This window comes from Chiloscyllium punctatum, chromosome 4, assembly GCF_047496795.1.
Source record: "Chiloscyllium punctatum isolate Juve2018m chromosome 4, sChiPun1.3, whole genome shotgun sequence".
NCBI lineage: Eukaryota > Metazoa > Chordata > Chondrichthyes > Orectolobiformes > Hemiscylliidae > Chiloscyllium > Chiloscyllium punctatum.
In genome coordinates this window covers 54,426,271-54,449,659 of record NC_092742.1, presented here as the reverse complement: position 1 = coordinate 54,449,659, position 23,389 = coordinate 54,426,271, and the positions used below count along the sequence as shown (strand labels likewise).

At 40.3% G+C, this 23,389-nt stretch overlaps 1 protein-coding gene across 1 annotated transcript; it reads left to right on the top strand.

The window, feature by feature from the left end:
• The first annotated feature begins 6,204 nt into the window (after positions 1-6,204).
• On the top strand, positions 6,205-21,750 carry gmfb (glia maturation factor, beta). Its single transcript, XM_072568750.1, has 7 exons — positions 6,205-6,396; positions 6,728-6,824; positions 9,092-9,141; positions 9,466-9,517; positions 10,919-10,999; positions 13,488-13,561; positions 18,198-21,750. The coding sequence occupies exons 1-7, from the start codon at positions 6,394-6,396 to the stop codon at positions 18,267-18,269; spliced, it is 429 nt and encodes a 142-aa protein (XP_072424851.1). The 5' UTR covers positions 6,205-6,393; the 3' UTR covers positions 18,270-21,750.
• The last annotated feature ends 1,639 nt before the right edge of the window (positions 21,751-23,389 follow it).

Genomic DNA, 23,389 nt, shown 5'->3' with positions numbered 1-23,389 from the left:
GTCAGGCTTGTGGATCTTGGGAAGGAGGTAGAACCGGGCAGTGCGGGGTTCCCGGACTATGAGGTTGGAAGCTGTGGGTGGGAGATCTCCTGAGGTGATGAGGTTCTGTATGGTCTGGGAGATGATGGTTTGGTGATGTGGGGTGGGGTCATGGTCGACGGGGCATAGGAAGAGGTGTCCTCGAGTTGGCGTTTGGCATCAGCGGTGTAGAGGTCAGTGCGCCAGACTACCACTGCGCCCCCTTTATCCGCTGGCTTGATGGTGAGGTTGGGATTGGAGCAGAGGGATTGGAGGGCTGCACGTTGTGAGGGTGAGGTTGGAGTAGGGGAGGGGGGTTGACAGGTTGAGGCGGTTAATGTCCCGGCGGCAGTTGGAAATGAAGAGGTCAAGGGCAGATAATTGGCCAGCGCGGGGTGTCCAGGTGGATGCAGTGTGTTGGAGGTGGGCGAAGGGGTCCTCAGAAGGTGGGCGGGAGTCCTGATTGTGAAAGTAAGCTCGGAGGCGGAGGCGACGGAAGAATTGTTTGATGTCACGGCGTGTATTCAATTCATTGATGCGTGGACGGAGGGGGATGAAGGTGAGTCCTTTGCTGAGGACTGATCGTTCGTCCTCAGTGAGTGGAAGGTTTGGGGGGATGGTGAAAACTCGGCAGGGCTGGGAGCTGGCATCTGGTGTGGTGTGGAGCTGGGAGTGGGGTCAGAGCCAGTACCTGGAGTGGTTGTGATGGTGGGGGGAATGGGGGTGGAGGCGTGAGCAGGGGTAATGTTCCCCTCGGAGTTCTGGGGAGTGGGGATAGTGACGGTGGGGTCTGTGGGGGGCATGTCAGCAGAATGAAGGTGAGTGGCACTGGTGGGGGCGGAAGTGGTGGTGATCATGGCAGTAGGGGTGGTGGAAGTCACTGAGCATGTGGCATCAGCGATGATGTGAGGGCCGGAAAGACCGTTCCCTCCACGACTACCTGGTCAGGTCCACACCCCCGTACGACCCACCCTCCCATTCTGGCACTTTCCCCTGCCACCGCAGGAACTGTAAAACCTGCGCCCACACCTCCTCCCTCACCTCTATCCAAGGCCCTAAAGGAGCCTTCCACATCCATCAAAGTTTTACCTGCACATCCACTAATATCATTTATTGTATCCGTTGCTCCCGATGTGGTCTTCTCTACATTGGGGAGACTGGGCGCCTCCTAGCAGAGCGCTTTAGGGAACATCTCCGAGACACCCGCACCAATCAACCAAACCGCCCCGTGGCCCAACATTTCAACTCCCCCTCCCACTCTGCCGAGGACATGGAGGTCCTGGGCCTCCTTCACCGCCGCTCCCTCGCCACCCGACGCCTGGAGGAAAAATGCCTCATCTTCCGCCTCGGAACACTTCAACCCCAGGGCATCAATGTGGACTTCAACAGGTTCCTCATTTCCCCTTCCCCAACCTCATCCTAGTTTCAAACTTCCAGCTCAGCACTGTCTCCTTGACTTGTCCGGACTTGTCAAACCTGCCTATCTCCTTTTCCACCTATCCACTCTACCCTCTCCTCCTTGACCTATCACCTTCATCTCCTCCCCCACTCACCCATTGTAGTCTATGCTACTCTCTCCCCACCCCCCACCCTCCTCTAGCTTATCTCTCCACGCTTCACACTCACTGCCTTTATTCCTGATGAAGGGCTTTTGCCTGAAACGTCGATTTCGCTGCTCGTTGGATGCTGCCTGAACTGCTGTGCTCTTCCAGCACCACTAATCCAGTATTTTCTTTCCAGCATCTGCAGTCATTGTTTTTACCTTACTGCATTTCAAACCCCGAGGACCCCAGGGACTAGGCCTCGAGTCCAACCGAAATGGTTCCCTGGTCTCTTGGTCAGGCTGTGGGGTCAAAGCGTACTCGAGCTGGCATCACAGAACAGGGACAGCCCAGATGCAGGGTTGCAGGTTTCAATTCATTAATATGCAAATCCCAGGACTTCTTTCAAGTCACATTCCCGAGATAACGTAAGGTTTTGTTTTTAGAAAGGTGACAAAGAAATAAATTTCGAAGGAGATTTCATTTATCAGTAAGATTAGTAGGGTTGTTATGGTAGGGATTTTAAATTTCCAAACATCAACTGGGACTGCCATAGTGCTAAAGGATTTAGATGGAGAGGAATTTGTTAAGTGTGTGCAAGAAAATTTTCTGATTCAGTATGTGGATGTACCTACTAGAGAAGCTATAAAAGTTTACCTACTCTGGTGAAATAAGGCAGGGCAGGTGACATAAGTTATTTCGAGAATGTGACTTACAACAAATTATTGGATTTACATATTAATGAATTGAATCCTGCAATTCATTCTAAAAGATTAAAGACAGCATTCTAGGTGTGTTCAATATATCACATCAGTTGTATGATACTATGATCTTTTGCTATAAATTCTGTGCCCTATGATCCTGCTCCACTAGCTACCTGATGAAGGAGGAGTGCTCTGAAAGCTTGTACTTCCAAATAAACCTTGTTGTGTGATTTTTTAACTTTGTGCAATATTCTCTGCAAATCTAACATTACGTTCTTCACTCAGCACTTTGTATGATATAATCTGCCTGTACTGCACATAAAAAAACTTTCCACTGTCCCTACACACAAGACAATAATAAATCACATCAAATCAAATCAAAAATCAACCCTTCCATCAATGAGTACAATTTCCTTCCATCTATTCAGTCGAGAGACACCTCAGGATTTTCAATACCTCAATTCAATCTCTTCTTAAACTTCCCCCCCCAAGCCCAGCTTCTCCAATCTATCAGGTAACTTAATTCTCTGGTCCTGAAACTATTCAGATTTTCTTTTCTGCACCCTTTCCAAAACCATCACAACTTTCTTAAAATGCAGTGCCAGAATTAAACGTAATACTCCAGATGTGGCTAAACATGTGTTTGTAAAAAGTTCATCTTAATTCACTTGCTTTTGTACTGTGTGCTGCAATTTTTACAAGTAGCAAATATAAGTCCTCCATTCAACAAGGAAAATAGGCAAGAAACCACAGACGAGCTAGGTCAACATCTATTGTGGGGAAGAGTTTGATTTAATCATTAAAGAAGATATATCAGTGTACTTAGAAACAACTGAAAGTGATTGGAAAGAACTAGTATAGTCTTATCATGTTTTTCCAATTTATTAGGGTTTTTGAAGTAGCAACACATTGTGGATAAAGGAGAGCCCATAGGCATAAAGTTCTTGGATTTCTAGGAGACATTTGATAAGGTGCCACATCATAGGTCATTGTGGAAAATATAAGCTCTTGGTGTGAACTGCACCAAATCAACACAGATAAAAAATGATTGTTTTCTCCCAGCCAAACAATGTATGGAGTGTGCCTAAATGGGTCTTTGTTTGCAAGATATGATTAATGGAGTCCCTTAGGAGTTTGTGGTGGAGCTGCCAGCTTTTACAATTATTCACAATAAAGAGGACGATGTAGGTACAGAAATCAGGGAGAAGGATTGTGATATCCTTGAACAGCTTAACATTGAGATACAGAAGGTGTTAGTGGTTTTAGCAGGCTTGAAAGTGGATAAATCTCCTAACTATTCTAATCTCATTTTCCAGCATTTGGCTTGTCTGCCTTAGCATCACAAGTTATTTGTTTTACTTCAGTTTAATATGCATGTTGATTTCACTCTGGGTGGGCGGATCATCCCATATCAGATGTATCACAGGCTACTTTGGGAGACAAAGGAGATGATTGCAGGGGCTCTGACAGTAAATTTCAACTAGCCCCTGGACACAGGGGCGCCAGAGAACTGGAGAACAGCTAATGCCCAGTGCCATCATTCAAGAAAGATGATCAATCAGGAAACTATAGTCCTGTGAGTCTAAAATTAGTGGTAGGGAAACAATTGGAAAAAAATCTTATATACATAATTAATCTCCACCTGGAGAGGCAGGGATAGTTAGCACGGTTTTGTCAGGGGGAGATCATGTCGAACAAATTTTATTGAAGGAGGTTACTAGATGAAGGCAATGCAGATGATGTAGTCTATGTGGATGTGCAGTGTATATTAATAATCAAGATTGTCTGTAGAAGATATAATCAGTAACTGTACAGATGACATAAAAATTGGTTGTGTGGTAAATAGCAAGGAAAGCAATAGGCTACAGGATGATATAGATTGGCTGAATAGTGGCATTTGGAATTTAATCCTAAAAAGATGAAGTGATGCATTTTGGCAGAACTAACAAGGGAAGGGAGTACATGTTGAATGGTAGGACCCTAGGAATTTCAGAGAATCAAAGGGACATTTGAATCTAAGTCCACAGATCCCTGATGGTAGCAGGACAGGTAGATAAGTTAGTTAAGAAGACAGATGTGATATTTGCCTTTATTAGTTGCAGATTTGAAGACAAGATCAGGGAGTTATGATTGACATAATTTAAATCACTGCTGGAATAATATGTGCTGTTCTTTTTATTATTATTCATTATGAAATGTTGGTTTTGCTGGCTTGCCAGGATTAATTGCCCATTCCTAGTTGCCCTTAAAAAGGTGGCGGTTTGCTACCTTTTTGAACTGCTGCAGTCCATGAGTTGTAGGTAGGTAGGAGGGAATTCTAGAATTTTGACTTAACAACAGCAAAGGAATAGTGATATGTTTCCAAGTCAGAATGGTGAGAGGCTTCAAGGGGAACTTGCAGATGGTGGTGTTCCCACATATCTGCTGCCTTTGTCCTTCCAGATGGAATGGGCTGTTCTGATTAAAGTCTCATTTAGTGCGAAGACAGTGACACACAACATATGGAGGGTATTTTCAGAATGGAGATTGGACTTTGTCCTTACAAACATTGTATAGTTGTCACTGCTATTGCTATTGTCATCAACATATCCACTTGTGACAAGTTGTTTGTTAAGGATGAGGTCAGGAAGATTACAAAAGCAGTCTATCATTTAAATGGAGGGAGATTGTAGAACCCTGTAGTACAGATTGTTCTGCTATAACATGCACTTTGTTAACAGGCATTTACAGTAAGGCAACTTGTAACTAATCAAGTGCCACAGATCAGTGCTGGGGCTACAGTTATTTACAATATATCAACGACTCAGATGAGGGAAGTGAATGTATTACAACTAAGATTGATGATGACATAAAATAGCTAGGAAGGCAAGTGAAGAGGATGACACAAGAGTCATTGAGCCAAGTTAAGTGAGTGGCAAAAGCTTGGTAGATAGAATACAATGTGGGAAAACATGTGGCATTTTGGCAAGAAATTCAAATAAGCTAGATATTACATAAGTAGACAAAAACTACAGAAGCTGTAGCACAGAGGAAATTGGGAATCCTTGAGTATAAATCACAAAACAGTATACAAGTTCAGCAGGTAACTGGGAAGGCAAATGGAATGTCAGCCTTTATTTCAAAGGTGGTTATAAATATATTCTAAGTCTTGCTAAAACCATGCATATCTTCAAAAGGCAGGGACACTAAGCATACTCAAGCCTGAGATTTTTTTAAATCAGTAAGGAAATCCTGGGTTATGGAGACAAGGCAAGAAAATGAAGTTGAGGATTTTCTCATCAGTTGTGATCTCATTGAATGGTGGAGCAGACTTGATGAGCCAAGTGGCAAACTTCTATTCTCATGTTGCATAGTCTTATGGTATGGGCAAGACCACATCTGGAACACTGTGTACAGTTTTAGTCACCTTACTTAAGGATGAACAATGTCAGCAGTCCAGGGGGTTACTTCACTCATTAGACAGGTTGAACCCCTATCCCACTGGGGTTTAGAGGTGATATTAATGAAAAGATTCTACGCCAATGTTCTGATAACTCATTCACAATGATTGTGAGCATTTCACAAACCCCTTCACCAGTCTTTTCAACTCTTTTATTGTGTATTCAATCAGAAGAGCTTTCGATTACTCTAAGGACTTTTGTGGTGCAGTGGGAGCGTCCCTGTCTGGAAGCCAAGGGACCTGAGTTCAAGTCTCACCAACCGTACTCCAAAGGTGTGCAGTAACATCTCTGAACAGGCTGATTTTAAAGGAAGAGAAGAAGGTCTGTGTTCTGATTGAGAGATGCGTGTCCTCCAATCATCATACACTGTGTAGATCCACTTGTTTTTGGAAAAAAAACAAAGAAACCCTGCAGCTGTTGTGGGAGATAATCGCAGGCTGTTTCTGGCAGGTTTCAACAACTCCAGTGTTTCTAATCCAGTGGGGGGAGTGGAGTGGAGTGGAGTGGGGGGAAGACTCAGAGGCGCCTCTCTCGGATTCCTGGGCGGCTCCGTTCCCAGATCCCGATGATGTCAGTGGAGTGAGGAAGGAAGGTCCGGGTCTGATTGGTTCTCGCGTGGATCACGAGCCGCAGGGAAAAAGCAGGAGTCGCCGCGTTTGGAAAAGTGTTGGGAAGAGGATCGTTGAGAATATGGTGAGGGGCCTCGACCGAGTGTCCGCCGTCACCGGGGGAGGAGAGGAGAGGAGAGGAGGCCCGGTCACCGGGGGGGCCGGCCTGGAGGGTGGGAGGGTGGCGGCGGCGCGGCCTAAAACCAAAACACTCCAGTTGTTTACCTCAGTCGGTTGTTGTTCTATTTTCCGGAGGGTGGTGTGGAAATCCGCATTAAAACCAGACACGCCGTGATTTTTCAGATTGGCCGAGGGGTGGGTTTTTGCACAATGTCTATCTTTGCTCTTGTCGTTATTTTATTTTTGTGTTTGAAACGGGCTGTCTTGTGTGTATCCTCTTTTCCCCCCCCCCCCAGAGCTGTCCAGTGAGTTTGTGTGGCGTCGACGAACAGCTGCTGGAAAAGCTTAAAAAATTCCGCTTTCGCAAAGAAACCACGAACGCCGCCCTGATAAGTGAGTCAAACGTCTTTAGGACGGCGAACGGTTCGCTCCAGTGTTTAAATGTCTGCGTTAACGAACCACCCCCCACCCTCAGGACAGTGCCATGGGCCAGCTGAGCCACTCGCCGTTCACTCAGACCCGCCAGTTGTACAGAGCCTTCCCCAGCCCCAGCCCCAGCCCCACTTGGGGTTTTATTTTTGCACAGTACGCTGCAGTGAGTACCACGACTGAAATTCGCAGGGCCAGATGTAGGGGATTGGTGTGAACAAGGAAGATAACTAACTGTGTAGCTCCTTCACGAAGAATCACTAATGGCAGAGTAGTAAATTCCACATCATGTCAGGTACAAGAAGTGAAGTAGAGAGAAAGAGAAAGAAAAGATTTCACTTAAAGAGAGAGGTAAGAGTCATGGGATAAGATATAAATAGTTTAATGTCTTCTTAAAAAATGTCAATCATCATTAAAAGCTGAAGAAACGAGACTTCCAACTTGCACAAGATAAGGTTTCTTCCCATGCCAGAGAGTTGTTTCCCTATAATTTTAAATGCCATCTAAAAAAAACTTAGGATTTGTTAATTCAAGCGTTTTTATGCTACGTTTAGTCTAACTACAATTCTAACACATGAGCTACCACTGTTCAGTATACTTGAATGGAGGAAGCCACTTATTATAACTCAGCTTGTATGATATTGACATCTCACAGAACGATGTTTGAAATTGTTTAATTGTGCATGTGCACTTCCTGAAAGTTGCTAGCTTACTTGTGCTTATGTAACAGTGAGTGCTTTTATTTCTAACACTTGCTATCATTTCCAAATATGGCTGATTTGTTTTCCAACATATGGAATTTTATTTTAATCAGTGAAGCTTTATTTTTTAAAAAAAGCCCCCAAGATCTACAAATGCTGAAAGTCAGAAATTGCTGAAAAACTCCTCAGGTCTGGCAGTGTCTATGGAGAGACATTTATATAGTTTTTAACAACCTGAAAACAAAATGAATCTGTGACTGATCGTGCCTTTTATGGAAAACATTCTGGTTCATTTGCAAGGCATCAGAAAGTCTCAAATTGCAAATATTTTAAAAAGCTAACTTACTTTGTGGCACACCTTCCTATCATTCTAAATCTTGTAAATGAGGATAATTTTCTAAAGTCTTTGCCTTCATGGTCACTAGTTTACTATGGCTAGTCCAGTGACCTGTCTGAAAGGCTATAGTTGACTCTCATCCTGTTGGGGGAGGGAGAAGAGTGAAGCTCTACTATATACAAATAAAAGACTGAATAATTTATTCAGCGGTTCTATCTTGTTCCAAAAAAAGCTCCAGGGCATCTCTATAATAAAATACAAAAATGTGATGAGGATGCAAACTCAGTAGTGGACACGCTATAGTCTAAAGAAAATTGAGTAATTTTGGTGGGCTGTGCTCAAGAGAATTTCCTCCATTGAATAGTTAGATATTCTAAATTCTCTACATTGGCCTCTTAAGTATTCCAAATTTATACTTACTCCACCATTTGGGTTGTGCCTTCAGTTGCCTTAGCCCCAAATGTCGGAATTCCCTCTTGTCCTTTATGTCTCTTAAAGATATTCCTTTGACTTGATACCTTCTGTGGCTCGAAAGCCAGTCTCTGTTTCTTAGTGTTCCTGTGAAGAGCTTTATGACATTTACACAACTTGTGGGTGGCACAGTGGTTAGCACTGCTGCCTCACAACGCCAGAGACTCTGGTTCAATTCCTGCCTCAGGCGACTGACTGTGTGGCGTTTGCACATTCTCCCCGTGTCTGCATGGGTTTCCTCCGGGTGCTCCGGTTTCCTCCCACGGTCCAAAGATGTGCAGGTCAGGTGAATTGGCCATGCTAAATTGTCCGTAGTGTTAGGTAAGGGATGGGGGTGGTTTGCGGGTCGGTGTGGACTTGTTGGGCCGAAGGGCCTGTTTCCAACACTGTAAAGTAATCTAATCTAAACAAGTGCTATATAAATTTAAGTTGGCTTTGAATTGTATTTTTCCATTTTTTTGGAAATGCTTCAGGAGGGGCTAAGATGGGTAGAATTCATAAATGTAAACCTGAGTTTAAAAAAAATCAACATATCTTAGAAACTGCTTTTTAGTATGTTTACCAGGGTAAAGCTTTCCATTTCTGTATTGCAACAGGCTTGAGGGGCTAAAGTTATTAAAATAAATGGAGGTTTAAACTTGTGATAAATGAACACTTGCAATAATCAAAATAATTCTGACAGTATTTTTAAAGAAAGCATTAAAAATGCCTTTTTGTCACAGTGAAGATCGATCAGGAGCAACTGATGGTGATTCTGGATGAAGAATATGAGGTCAGTCACTTATTAACTGGGGACAGATGGTTCTTAAACAAAAAAGTTTAATATAACCTGCTGATAAAATTACGATTATGCAAGATATTACGCCTCCATGATGTTTGGTGCTGTTTGATTTATCAGGATTCTCTTATGGATCTGACTGAAGTGCTCTAAGTTTCTAACCGGGCTGGGAGAAGATGAGGGCTTTTATATAATTGGGAGGCAGGAAAAAGATAAAATGTATTCGCAAATTGCCAAAGTTAATTGCATGTTACTGTGGACCAAGAAATTATTGGGGAAAATATATATACTAACTTGTGTTGTTTGCCTGTCATTTAGGATATTTCCCCAGAAGAACTCAAGAATGAGCTCCCTGAACATCAACCCAGATATCCTTCTCTGGCTTTTAGATTTTGATAAATTTTTCTTTTGTGACCTTTCCAGATTATTTGTATCCAAAATAACAATTGCAAATCTCTTCAGTGATTGACTTTGTGTGATGAAAAATGTTCGGGTTGAAATTGAAGTAGACTCCCTGTGAAAGGAAGGAAATATTTGGTAGCCATTTGTTATTGGATGCACATTTTGGTCAATTTAAATTAACTATTCTTTGATTAGTTTAATATGCAGTTTATTTTCAAGTGTAACTAGCAGACCTTCTGAGAACCAACCTTTGATCATGTTCTGAATCCCAATTGGAACAAAATGCTTTGACATTTATATCTAATTAGGTATTGATTTTGAAAATAAGCTTCCTTGTTTTTTATTGAATCAGTGACTGTGTTTTATTTTGATTGGGGTTTGGTAGAGATGGCCTTTTTTTTTTGTTGGGTGTCCATCAGCTTAAGTTGAAGTGAATAATTAAGGGCCACAACTGTTGGTCTCTTCCACGTTAAAGTTTGGAAGTGACTTTGCACCCTGACTCTGATAACTTTCTTGATCACCATATGCCCCATTTCCTGTAGGAATTGCTAAATGCCTACTAGTAATTACTTTTATGGTTTTTCTATGTCTCCTCCATCCCATCCTTGAATCTGAAAATGTTCTGTTCAGCATCGACCAATGATTTAACTTTGTCTGTTTGCTCTATAAAATATGGTACTACACCAAGTAATGTGTTCATAAAATTTTATGCTAACAAGTCTTTAAGCATCCATTTAAATATAGACTGATTTCTCAGGAAACTTATACAGGCAGGTTAAGCTAACATTCTTTGATTAAAGAACAGAAAAAAACTAATTAAATTGAATGGAATATCTGTAGTTGAAAGAATTGTTGCATAATTTGAAAAGAGGAAAAGGAAATATTTTCTAGGTCCACCTATCTTAGGTTAGTTGCACAGTATTGACACTCCAATTGGTTTCCTGTGTCAGACCAGGGATTCACTAATTACTTTGCTGGGTGCTCTGCTGTGCCTTTTGATCGAAACATTAGGAAAGATTTCTTATGGGCTAGAAATGAGATTTCCAACCAGATCCATTTTTGCAGCAGTTTACCTGGTCATTACATATTTTCTTGCAATACAAATCAAATAACTTTCAATATATTAGTATGGTTAATTGCTTATTTTAAATAATGGAAAGTAAAAAAACTTGTTTTTAAACTAATTCTTTGGGTATGTCTAGTCTGTTTATGAATAGTGCACTTATATGCAAGTGATTCTTCTAATTATCATTCCAAATAAAGATATGAATGATCATTTGATATCTCTTACGATAAAGGGCAGGTTCACCAACTCGAGTCATGTTTTTCACTCAAAACCTGAAGTCATTTTTTTTAACTCTAACCACATTTGTAGTCTACAGCTACAGATATAAACATTCTGATGGAAGGATCTCCTATCCATTATGCTTCATATTCTTTAGTCCTTCTGGTAAGTGATCACTTTCTAAAGTTTATTTGTTTTCATTCCAACATATATTCCCCTACCAGTGTCTGATCTTTGTCTCAATGTTTGTGCTCTCTTCAAATTATAACTGAATATTTTTGTTTACTTTCTGCAATTGTAGGTGGCTTGTTTTAATTTTTAGATGATTGATTTTAAAATATATTTTTGGATAGGTCAAATGATACTTTGGAAAATTTCAACTTTAAAGAATTTTCTGCTTTATCAGCATAACCCTGAAGCATGATGAGAATGCATCTTGATCTTACCACACATTGTAAAGGTTCATAAATCTCCAATTTAAAACCAAAGCTGCTATCTTGTTCCTTTATTTTTGTAAATCTAACACAAACCCAATTCGGAATTATTCAAAAATTCAATTACATCCTGGTGAAATGCTTTATCATTAGTGAGTTTACTTTCTCGTTTGGTGAAAGATGAAGACTGCTGCAATGCGTACATAAGTAAAATCACATTATTGGCATTGAATACACAGCAATGATCATAATGTATGCATCTCTGGAACTTACTAACTATTGCTTCTCTGTGTGAAATAAATAGAAATTGATTTTACTGTCCCATCTACTCAAATAGAGGAGTACAGTGAAAAGTGTACAAAGTTGCCATTCTCTGGAGCCATTTTGGTTACACAAAGCATACTTTTTAAAAAAAAAACGCAAGAAATATAAGAAACAGGGCCAAAAGGAAAGAAAAATGTCAAGATCTTAGTCCAATTTCAAAGATGTATGGAATGCTAAGCACCTAGACCAAGCCATGGCCTGTTGTCTTTTGCTGCAACAGTCTCTTCCGATTGCAAGCGTGTGCTTTACTGCGGCAGCCTCCGATTACAAGCAGGACCTTTACTGCGGCAGCTGCTGCCCAGATCAGAAGGAGTCGCGAACTTGCTGCCGCCACCATCTCTGAATGCTGGGAGGCTGCCACCATTCTGCAAACAGCTTGTTCTTGCCATGATTGATTATTCACAACTAGCCAATTTGCTTGCTTACATTTTTCCTTGGGATATGAACGTCACTGGCATAACCAGTGTTTGTCACTCATTTTAAATTGCTGATGGGAGGTGAAAGTGTTCCGTGACTTAACAATACTGTTCCAAATCAGAGGCATGTGATTTGGTATGAATTGCAGGTTGTCGTGTTCTGTTGCCCTGTTCTTCTCGTTGGTAGATCTCGTGGACTTAGAAAATGTTGTCACAGGACCCTTGCAGTATAATTGATAGGGTGGCACAGTGGTTAGCACTAATGCCTCACAGCACCAGGATCCCAGGTTCAATTCCAGCCATGGACAACTGTCTCTGTGGAGTTTGCACATTCTCCCTGTGTTTGCCTGGGGTTCCTCTGGGTGCTCTGGCTTCCTCCCACATTCCAAAGATGTGCAGGTCAGGTGATTGGCCATGATAAATTATCCATAGTGTTAGGTGCATGGGTCTGGGTGGGTTACTCTTCGGAGGGTTGATGTTTCCACATTGTAGGGAATCTTAAAAAAAACACACACCTACACATTTAGTTTAATGTGCAGTTTTTACTGCATCCTTTTATGACATTAAATATAAACTGGCATTGGAGATTCTGGTCTTTTGTCCTCTGTTCTAATATCTGCGGTGAGCTGTTAACACTAACATGCCAATTACCCAAACTTGTTTTAAACAGAATCAAATTCAAAGGTCAACAGTTCTGAAAGAAAATGCTCCTCTTCTTCCATAAAAAGAAAGTGTTTGTTTCCTTTTAATGAGGATTGATCTCTCATACTTGTATGACTTGTTGCTACAACAAAAGATTTAGTGGAAATTTTGTGCACAAACTGCTGGCACAGCCCTGAGACAGAATGGAAAGGTCATCTGGGAATAGGTTAAACTTTGGTTTTTAATCTATGACCTTTACCTTTCAGTGACTCAGTTGGCCAATTACAAATACCAGATTTGGTCTGAATTGGTTGATATCAGTTTGGGCAGCTGAGGGGTTAGTGGGCTTGGAAATAGAAATCAGTTCTGTAATTTCTTTTTGTATTTATTTCAATACTGTTTTAATTCTCGTCAAGAATGAATGAATCGTGGGGAAATTTTAGGTTCAGCTTAGTACTTCCTTGAGCATACAGAGAACAGAAGCAGTGATAACATCATGATCTCAAATGAAATTCTTTATTCGGAGACAACCCAATAGCATAGCACATTCAATCAATGAGCAAAACCATTTGTTTTCCTTTGGAAACAACTTTTTATATTCTTACTCCTTGCATTTATTATATTTGATTTATTTTACAGTATGACTATTCCAAAATCTATTTAATAAACCCCATGGCAACCTATGCACACTCTTGATTCTACTATTTATTAACAACCAAATACAAGAGAGCACTTGATTTGTTGAAGATAATTCAGCACTAATCCTAATTTATTCTGCAATTTAATCTAACTTCAAAGTTAGTTATTTGTAATGGCTTTCTGTGGATTTCATTTTAGGTTGTAAGCCTGAACAGCAAATGATTTATGCTGGTAGCAAAATTGGATTGGTGGATGAGGCACAATTTACCAAGGTGAGTTTATGACCTTTTTTACAGAGACTGTATACAGTTTTTAATTTATAAACCAATAGCTACAATCTGCTGGTTTTCTATTGGATTCCACATTAACAAAATTCTGCATGGGAGACTGGTTAGCCAGGTTAGATCAAATGGAATTCAGGAAGAACAAGCCATTTAGATATGGAACTGACTCTAAGATGGAGGTTAGTGGATGGTGGAGGTTTGCTTTTCAGACTGGAGACCGTGACCAGTGGTGCACCACAAGCATTGGTGCTGGGTCTACTGCTTTTTGTTATTTATATAAATTAATTGGATGTGAACATAGGAGGTATAGTTAGAAAACTTGCCAATGATGCCAAATTTGGTGGTGTAGTGGACAGCAAAGACGCTTACCTCCTGAGTACAACAGGATCTTGGTCAGATGGGCTGCTGGGCTGAGGAATGGCAGATGGAATTTAATTTAGATAAATGCGAGGTGCTGCATTTTGGAAAAGCAAATCAGGGCAGGACCTATACGCTTAATGGTAAGGTCATGAGGCGTATTGCTGAACAGAGAGATCTTGGAGTGCAGGTTCATAGTTCCTTGAGAGTGGAGTCACAAGTAGACAGAATAGTAAAGAAGGCATTTGGTATGCTTGCCTCTATTGGTCAGTGCATTGAGTATCGGAGTTGGGAGGTCATGTTGTGGCTGTTCAGGACATTGGTTAGGCCACTTTTGGAATACTGCATTTAATTTTGATCTCCCTGCTATAGGAAGGATGTTGTGAAACTTGAAAGGATTTAGAAAAGATTTACGAGGATGTTGCCAGTGTTGGAGAATTTTAGCTATAGGGAGAGGTTGAATAGGCTGAGGCTGTTTTCCCTGGGGTATCAGAGGCAGCGAGGTGACTTTGTAGAGGTTTATAAAATCATGAGGGGTAGAGATGGGGTGAATAGCAAAGATCTCTTCTGCAGGGAACTAGAGTCCAAAACACTAGAGCACAGGTTTAAGGTTGGAGGGGAAAGATAGAAAAGGGATCTAAGGGGCAACTTTTTCATGCAGCAATGGGGTGTGTATTGAATGAACTGCCATCTGGATGGGTATATGAATAGGAAGGGTTTAGAGGGATATGGGCCAAATGCTGGGACTAGATTAATTTAGGATATCTGGCTAACATAGGTAAAAGGGTCTGGTTCCATGTTGTACTGCTCTGACTACAACTCTAAGTGAATATTGGGTTGGTAGTGGAACGATTTAATGGAAGTTAAAATAATTCTTCTTGAAGCTGATTTCAGGCCATTGATACAATATGGCCCTCTTGAGGGGAGAAGGTAAACCTTCATGAAGATATTATTAATAAAGGGAAACTGACTGCATTGTTTGTATCACTTTATATACCATCTTATCCATAGTCATTATGTATTATCTTCTTGTGCTGTAGAATCCCTAGCCCTTTTGTCAAATGAAATCATCTGACAAAGGGGATACGCTCCACAAGCTTGTAATTTAAAATAAACCTGTGACCTATATCCGAGTGTTGTGTGACTTCTGACTATGATCAGCTTGAGCAGCAGTAGCGTTAGTTAACTGATCTTTGCTTCAGTGGGCTTGAAAATGCACAAAATTACATAATTGTTTTGTTTCTTTCCATACAGTTTAGTTCTGGTCACAGCCCAGTTTTGGTATCAGCAGGGCCACTCAACTTCTGACCTTTATTACAGTCTTTATTCAAATATAGATAAAAGAGCTCAATTCCAGAGGTGAGGTGAGAGTGACAGCCCTTGACATCAAGGCTGCATTTAACCAACTATGGCATTAAGGAGCCCTAGCAAAACTGGAATCACTGGGCTATCAGGGCAAACTGTTCAGTGGTTGGAGTCGTACCTGGCACATAGGAGGATGGTTGGGGTTGTTGGAGGTCAGTCATCTCAGCTTCAGGATACCTCTGCAGGTGTTCCTCAGGGTGGTATTCTGGGCAAAACCATCTTCAGCTGCTTCATCAATGACCTTCCCTCCATCTTAAGGTCAGAATTGGGGATGTTTGCCAAAGACTGAGCAACATTCAGCACTATTCGCAACTCTTCAGATACTGAAGCAGTCCATATTCAAATGCAACACATCCAGACAATATCCAGGCTTGGGCTGACAAATGGCAAATAACACTTGTGCCACACATGTCAGGCTATGACCATCTCCAATATGAGACAAGTTTAAAAATTGTCCCTTGACATTGAATGGTGTGACCATCATTGAATCCTCCACTATCAACATCCTTGGACTTTGCCACTGATTTGCCACCTTGGCCACTGACCAAAAATTCCAGTGGGCTCGTCATGTAAACATTGGCCACAAGAGCAAATCAGAGGCAGTGAGTAACTGACTTTGATTCCCTGAAGTCTGGCCACCAACTATAAGGCATAAGTCAGGAGTGTGATGAAATACTCCCCACTTGACTGGCTGGGTGCAGTTCCGAAAACACTCGATGCACTTGATACCGTTCAGGACAACGCAGTCTGGTGAATTGGCACCTCATCAACTCCTTCCACCATCGACATTCAGCAGTATATATTACCTACAACATGCACTACAGAAATTCATCAAAAATGCTTAGACAGCACCTTCCAAACTCTCAACCACTTCCATCGAGAAGGACATGAGCAGCAGATACATTGGAATACCATCACCTTCAAGTTCCACTCCAAGACGCTCACCATCATGATTTGGAAATATATTTCCTCCCTAAGGGCAATCTACTGGCACGTGATTTCCAGCAGTTCATAATTGCACCTCACCACCACTTCAAGGGCAACTTGGGATGGGCAATAAATGCTGGTCAGACAGCGATGCCCATGTCCTGCAAGTTACTTTAAAAAAAAGGGAAACCTGGATTGGTGTTGCCTTGAATTTGCAAAGCTGAGGGCAGGAACAATTAGAGTACAAGCTCCAATCAAGTTTTTATTTTGTAAGGTAACGCCAAAAGCATTGCACACTATTAATGAATCAGCAAAGGCAGCATTTCAGTCTTCCTTTGGAAACCAAACTTTTGTATTCTTGTACCTTGTATTATTTATTTTGCTTAGTAGTAAGATTTTGGAATACTGCAAAGTCAATTTAATAAGCAGTATGGGTTGATCAAGGTGCAAAAACTACTGTAGTGCAATTACCTTTGTATGCATGTGCTGAGACAGCAAGCTCAGTACAGTAGTGGTTGCTGCAACAAGAGAGATCCTTTTAATGTTCAATCTTGAGTTTCAAATGCACATCAGATTTCGCACCTGTTGGTGATAACTGGATGAAACTTAAGACCTAATTGAGCAGCTGTTATTTAACTTCAATACTTAAAGTTTTCTTTTAAGTTTATTTCCAGAACAACACTAACTTTTATGCATTCTAGGTCACATATTAAAGATTCGATTTAATAAGCTGCCTGCTGCATATGCAGGTGTTATATCATAAGGGCCACCTCTGCACCACTCACCCATTTTAAAAAAAAAGTTACAGCACAAGTTACTGTTGGTCATCTTCAGGCAAGATGTCAGGCTTCACATTCTTGAGGTTAATTTCGATTCTGTTCTGGTCAAGGTAGTCTAAGTTGGTCAGAATGATCAGTGAATATCTTTTTCTATCATGCTCCGCTCCATGTTCGTTTTATTGCAATTTGCAGATCAGGATCTGCAATGCGAATGCAGCTGTTTTTGTCAGTCTTTGTTATTCAAATGGAAAAAAAACTGGTAGAAACTGTAAACATAAGTCATTGTGCCTTTGGGCATTCGCTGTGCTTGTTGAGCTAACATCTGTAATAACATCGATGCAGATTAATTCTGAAGTGCAAGCATTTCCTGGTAAATAGAAGTAAATTAGACCTGAAAATCTGTCACCACCTAAACAGGTATTGAAATTGCTACTTATTAGAAAATAGCATACATTGAAAAGTCATCTAATCTTTGCGTTCTGCTTTTGACCAAGTTTCAAAATGGCTTAATTGACCACAATTCCTTCAGTGCTCCTAGGCTGTTCTAATCTATTGTTGCAATGTCCACCACAGAGGGCAAAGAGCAGCTGCTGAAACCATCTTGATTGGTACCAATAATCTAGTATTCAATCTGATCTGTACTATTTATACAGCCAACTGCTGCAGTAACCTGTACTACTACCTGTTTGGAGCCATGAACTGTGATGGAAACTCCAATTTTGAAGGATTTGAATACGAATATTTGACTTCTGTTCCTGTTTTGTGAATGCATCTTCCTTGGTCATTTACATTTTGGAATGCAATTTGAGCCTGGAACTTCTGCCTAAGACAGATGATACTGTTGTATTTCAAGACCCTAATGAGGCTGACCCTTTAGCATCAACATGTTACAGTGGAGGTCATTACACCGCAATAGAGGCACATTGTTTTGCCTTCTCTTTCCTTATTTCTGCTGCTTTCTCCAACTCTGGAACACTGTCTACTGTTAAAGTTTGGAATTTAAGGGCACCCTTTTTTTTGACAGTTTTTTTTAATGAAGTAACTTTTGTTTGTAGATAAACATGTCAAATATTGTCTCTGCTAAATATTTAACTGATAGTTTGCTATTGTGATGCCTCAATATAAGTTTTTGTCAAGAATTTGGGTTTATTTGCATCAGAAATAAGTCTGACTAGTGATTGTTATTTCTTTTTCAGGTCTTTGAAATTAGAAATACAGAAGAATTTAGTGAAGAATGGCTGTGCAAAAAATTGGGATTTTTCCGTTAGAACGTGACAGACTTGCTTTGCTTAGTATGAATTGATATCACAAGCTTGAATTCTAAAACTACTCCAGAAACTGGAAGAATAAGTTACTTTTATATGTTGTTTCAAACTGTAATGGGTTTATGCACTGTGAAAATGTTGAATGCAGTTTTCCAAGAAGATTAACTCTTCAAATGCTTCATAGTTTTTGTTCCAGTCGCCTTTTTGTGTGAACCAGAAAATAAAGACAGACCAAGGTCTACCCTTTAAAATAGGGCAATCCTTTAACCTCTAGTGCAATGCAAGCAACAAACGTAGAGAAGATATTTCTTCCCACTTGGTAATGGCCAAATTAATATTTAGCTTTTAACATCCAATTTGATACTTGCTATTAATTTGTTTTGATTAGAGGTTAAAAATGTGGTGGATGATTATTCTTGAGTTCATTATGGTGTAGGGGTGGTCTTTTGCTTCCATCCTATTGGTATTCTCATTGGTTTCTGATTGCTTTAAAAATGACAAATGCTACCTTTTTTGCTTTGACATGATTTAGTATAAATCATTATTTTTGGCTTGGAAATTTTGTCTTGAATTTTCACTTCCATTTTAAAATTCTTCCAAACAAATTTCGCATTTAACTTATGTAATGTCTGGTTCCTTTCACAAAATTCAATGAACATTTGAGAATCCAATTTTATCTGTACTAATTTAAGTAAATTGACCTAATAATGGCTTGTGTTGATCAAGTCTTACTTGTTTGTTGGCTTTACTTTTAAAAAGATGCTCCTTATGTCTCTTCAGAACAAGTCTAATTCTTGAAATTTATTTTTGGAAATCTGAAGTCTGTTCTTTTCCACTTTAACAAAAATGCATGCTATCAGGGATAAAATTAACTTTCTGACTTAGGTTTTTGGTCCATGCCTTGGACCAACATATTGTAAGCGCACAATCTCCCAATCTTTGTTCATCCATTTTAAATATTTGAGTTCTCATCTTTTAGAAATTCATGGGCATTCTGCTGTTTATTACTATTTGTTTAAACTAATTATAAATAAAAATCATCATTCCCCATCAAAAACAAAAATTGATGGAAAAGCTCAGGTCTAGCAGCATCTATGGAGAGAAAGCAGAATTCGTGTTTTGAATCTGGTGATCCATTAGTTCTGAAGAGGGGCCATTGGAATTGAAATGTTAACTCTACTTTCTCTCCAAAGATGCCAGACCTGCTGATTTTCTTCAAGTTATTTTTGTTTCAGATTTCCAGTATCTGCATTCCAGCATTTTATTTCATCATTCCCCATGTTAATTTCCTGATTTTTGAAATCTGTTTACTTGAATTAGTTATAGTCATGAACTATGACTTTGAGAATTTCAAATTTAACTTCAAATTATTCTCTGTATCAAAGGCAGCTTTTGTCGTTTCTGTTCCTTTTTCCACACCTTGGCCTCTACCTGACTCCTTTTCTAGTCATTTAGGTCAGCTTTAAAACAAACCTGTTTTCCACTATTTGGTATCCCTTTTCTTATGGTCTTCAAATTATTCCATTATTTCCCCTGCTAGGAATTCTTACCAAATTAATTTGTCAAATTTGAAATGGAAACTAATCAAAATGGTATCCTAATTTGAATTGGATAGACACCACAAATGTTTTTGTACAAGAAAATCTAATACTAATTGTAACAAATCATAAGTACATAAAATCATAAAATTAATGTATACAGCGCTTGAAGAGCTAATTAGGTATGCAGTAGGTACTTGAGGTGTTGCAATAAGTGATTATCACAATGCCTATAGCATTCTTCCCATGGAAGCTGCAAATACTATTTCATTTATTAAATGGTTATACTATTTGGAGACTGTTCAAAATGAGTATCAAAATATGTGCAAAGAATAGTTTCTGCACAATAGTCTCTTTAACATTTTGCTTTTGTAACAAGCATTCCAAAATTGTGATTAATTAATACGATAGTTTGTTACGAATAGATAGTTTCATACTTTCTTTGCACTGTGCCAGTATGCTTCCTGCTCAAGTAAGAATTTTTTCAAATTAAGTTTTGTTGAGGTTGCTTTTTGTCAATTGCATGCTAAATCCTCAACATTTTGATGGTAACTCATATCTTATACAAGATGTGCCTGTTTTCTAGAGCTGTGATAAAAATTATTTCACCTAAATAAATGTTTGCAACATTACATTGCCATTAGTGTCAGAATTGCAAATCAAAGTTTGCACTTCTATATTTCAGCATTAATGGTTTTAAACCTTGGGTGTCATTACATCTAAACTTGACCATTCTAACATGGTATTCTTTTGGCCAATGACCTGTCATGCATAAGATATGTGGCAGGGAAGTAGTATTTGTGCACTACTTTAGTCTTTCACTTTCTTCTGTCTTGCATGCTTGTTTGGGTTTCCTTAAATGCATCAATACTAGTTGCCTCAACTGTTAACTGCAGGGGGAAGTTAGTTCCATGTTCTTTCCAGTTTTGCAGGTGTTGCTAAGTTTGGTTTGAATTCTTGATCACCTTCGAAGCGTGTTGTCCTTTTCATAAAGCTAAGTTCCATTCGTCTAACATCATTGTTCATGCTGGACAGACATTGGTTTGCCGTCTGTCGAAACCTCAAATATAAAACTACTTGTCGTTGTTTTCCAATCTATTTGTAGTATCTCCAAAGCCTACTACCATTACTAATGATCCTTATTCCATGACCAGCTACTGGTGCTTGGCAATCCAAGGTTTCTGGTGGGTGTTGAACAACCACATTGTAGTTCCACAAGGTAAGAAGGCAGCCGTCCGGATGACTGGCAGCTCTGAATAAGATACCTTCACTCCATGGTTCTTGATAAAGTAGAAAATCTGCCACTGGCCTATCAAATATCTGAGCAGCGCCAAGGTGTGATGTGTGTTGCCAGCAAGAGGTAACGTGAGGTTTTCACTCTATACCCAGCAGGCTGCTGAGATCCCTGGCTCCTCCAGGATTCTGTCTAATGTCTCACTTCTGATCCAACATTTGATTAAATGTTTAAACGCACTGTACAGAGAAGTTTGGAAGATTATGGGATGCAGGCAGGAAAGTGGAGTTAATACCACAGCCACTTCAACCATGATGCTATTGAAGGGTGGTGCAGACTCAAAGGGCCAAATGTCCCTCTCCTGCTCCTATGTCCTATAACTGTTGTTCTTCAATAATAACTCAAAAACTGAAGATTTTTCTCTTTTGTTAAATTGAGATGAGTGCTGGCTAGGCCCGTATTTATTGCTCATCGGTTGCTGCTGTACTAAAGTAGCATAAACATTAGAATGAACTCTTGACTTTAAAACTGAATTAAATATTGATTTGGATACTGGGTTGCAGTACAAAATATCACTCTGGGCTGGGTTAAAAATGCATGTTTCTCGTAAATTATGGTTGCCGTATGTATGAAGGGGGATTGTATGTGTTAAGTATTTTTCCCCTTGCCCTTTCTCTGGATTTCAGAATAAAGATTGATTTTTATCTCCTGATTTGAGAGCAGTGTAGTGGTTATTTCTAACCTCAGCCACAATTTGGGAATTTTCCATCAGGTGTTTCGATGAGTGTTCAAGGAGTACGATACAGATATTTATAAATCTGCAATTGAGTATGTTTTCTAGTTGACCCATCTAATGTGCAACTCTTCATCTCTACTCTGAGGAGAAAGCAGGAAAGGGCAATTTGATTGAAATAATACACATTATTTTGTGCAACCAGTGGGCAGTTTGTGCTGTAATGACTACAGAAATATGTATGATGTACTAGTTTTGTGGGATATGGGTGTCACTGGCTGGCCAGCATTTATTGCCTGTCCCTAGTTGCCCTTGAGAATGTGGTGGTGGTGAGCTGCTGCCTTGAACGGTTGTATTCCACTTGCTGTGTGTTGACTCACATGCCATTAGGGAGGGAATTCCAGGATCTTGACCCAGTGACAGTGGGGGAACAGCAATTATATGTCCAACTCAGGATGTTGAGTGGTTTGAGGGAAATTCGCAGATGATGGTGTTCTCTTGTATCCGCTGCCCTGTACTTTTAGATGGAAGTCATTGTGAGTTTGGAAGGTGCTATCTAAGGATCTTTGGTGAATTTCTGCATGCATCTTGCAAATTGCACACATTGCTCCTTCTGAGTGTTGTTGGTGGTAGAGGGAAAGGATGCTTCTGTATGTAGTTCAAATCAGCCGGGCTGTTTTGTCCTGGATGGTATCAAGCTTCTTGTTGGAGCTGCACTCATCCAAGCAAATGGGGGGAGTATTTCATCGCACTCCTGGCTTGTGCTTTGAAGATGTGGACAGGCTTTGGGGAGTTATGAGGTGTGTTAGTCAGTATTCCCAGCTTCTGATCTGCTCTTGTAGCCAATGCATTTATGTGGTGAGTCCAGCTGAGTTTCTGATCAATGGTAACTCTGTCAGGATGTTGATTAGTGAGCAATTCAGTGGTGGTAATACAATTGAGTGTCAAGGGCTGCGGTTGGATTGTCTCTTACTGGTGAAGTTCATAGCCTGGAATTTGTGTGGTATGAATGTTACTTGCTATTTGTGATCCCAAGTGTGGATATTGTCCAATCTTTTTGCATTTGAACATGGACTGCTTCAGTATCTTCTGAACAATCATTGGCAACCATCCCCACTTCTGACCTTGGGATGGAAGGGAGATCATTGAAGCAGCTGAAGGCAGTTGGGCCTAGGACACCACCCTTAGCGACACCTGCAGTGATCTCCTGGAGCTGTGGTGACAGACCTCCAACAACTACAATCATCTTCCTATCTGCCAGGTATAACTCTGAGACCAGAGAGTTTGCCCCCTCATTCTCATTGATTCCTGATTTGCAAGGGCTCTTTGATGCTACAATCAGTAAAATGCAACCTTGATGTCAAGGGCTGCCACACTCATCTCTGGAATTCAGCTTTTTTTTTTGTCCATGTTTGAACCAAGACTAAGGTGATCTGGCATTGGCAGAACCCAAACTGGACATCACTGAGCAAATTATTGTTGAGCAGAGTGCTGCTTGATAGCATTGTTGATGACACCTTCCAATGCTTTACTGATGATCAAGAGTTGACTGATGAGGCAGTAATTGTTTGGGTTGGATTTGTCCTGTTTTTTTTTAATGTATAGGATATACCTGTGC

Bases quoted from the DNA above. Each gene is read 5' to 3' on its own strand.
- gmfb (XM_072568750.1), top strand. The intron at 9,518-10,918 runs ATCCTTCTCTGG...CTCTAACCACAT, and splicing joins CCCTGAACATCAACCCAGAT to TTGTAGTCTACAGCTACAGA. The intron at 13,562-18,197 runs GTGAGTTTATGA...TTTCTTTTTCAG, and splicing joins ATGAGGCACAATTTACCAAG to GTCTTTGAAATTAGAAATAC.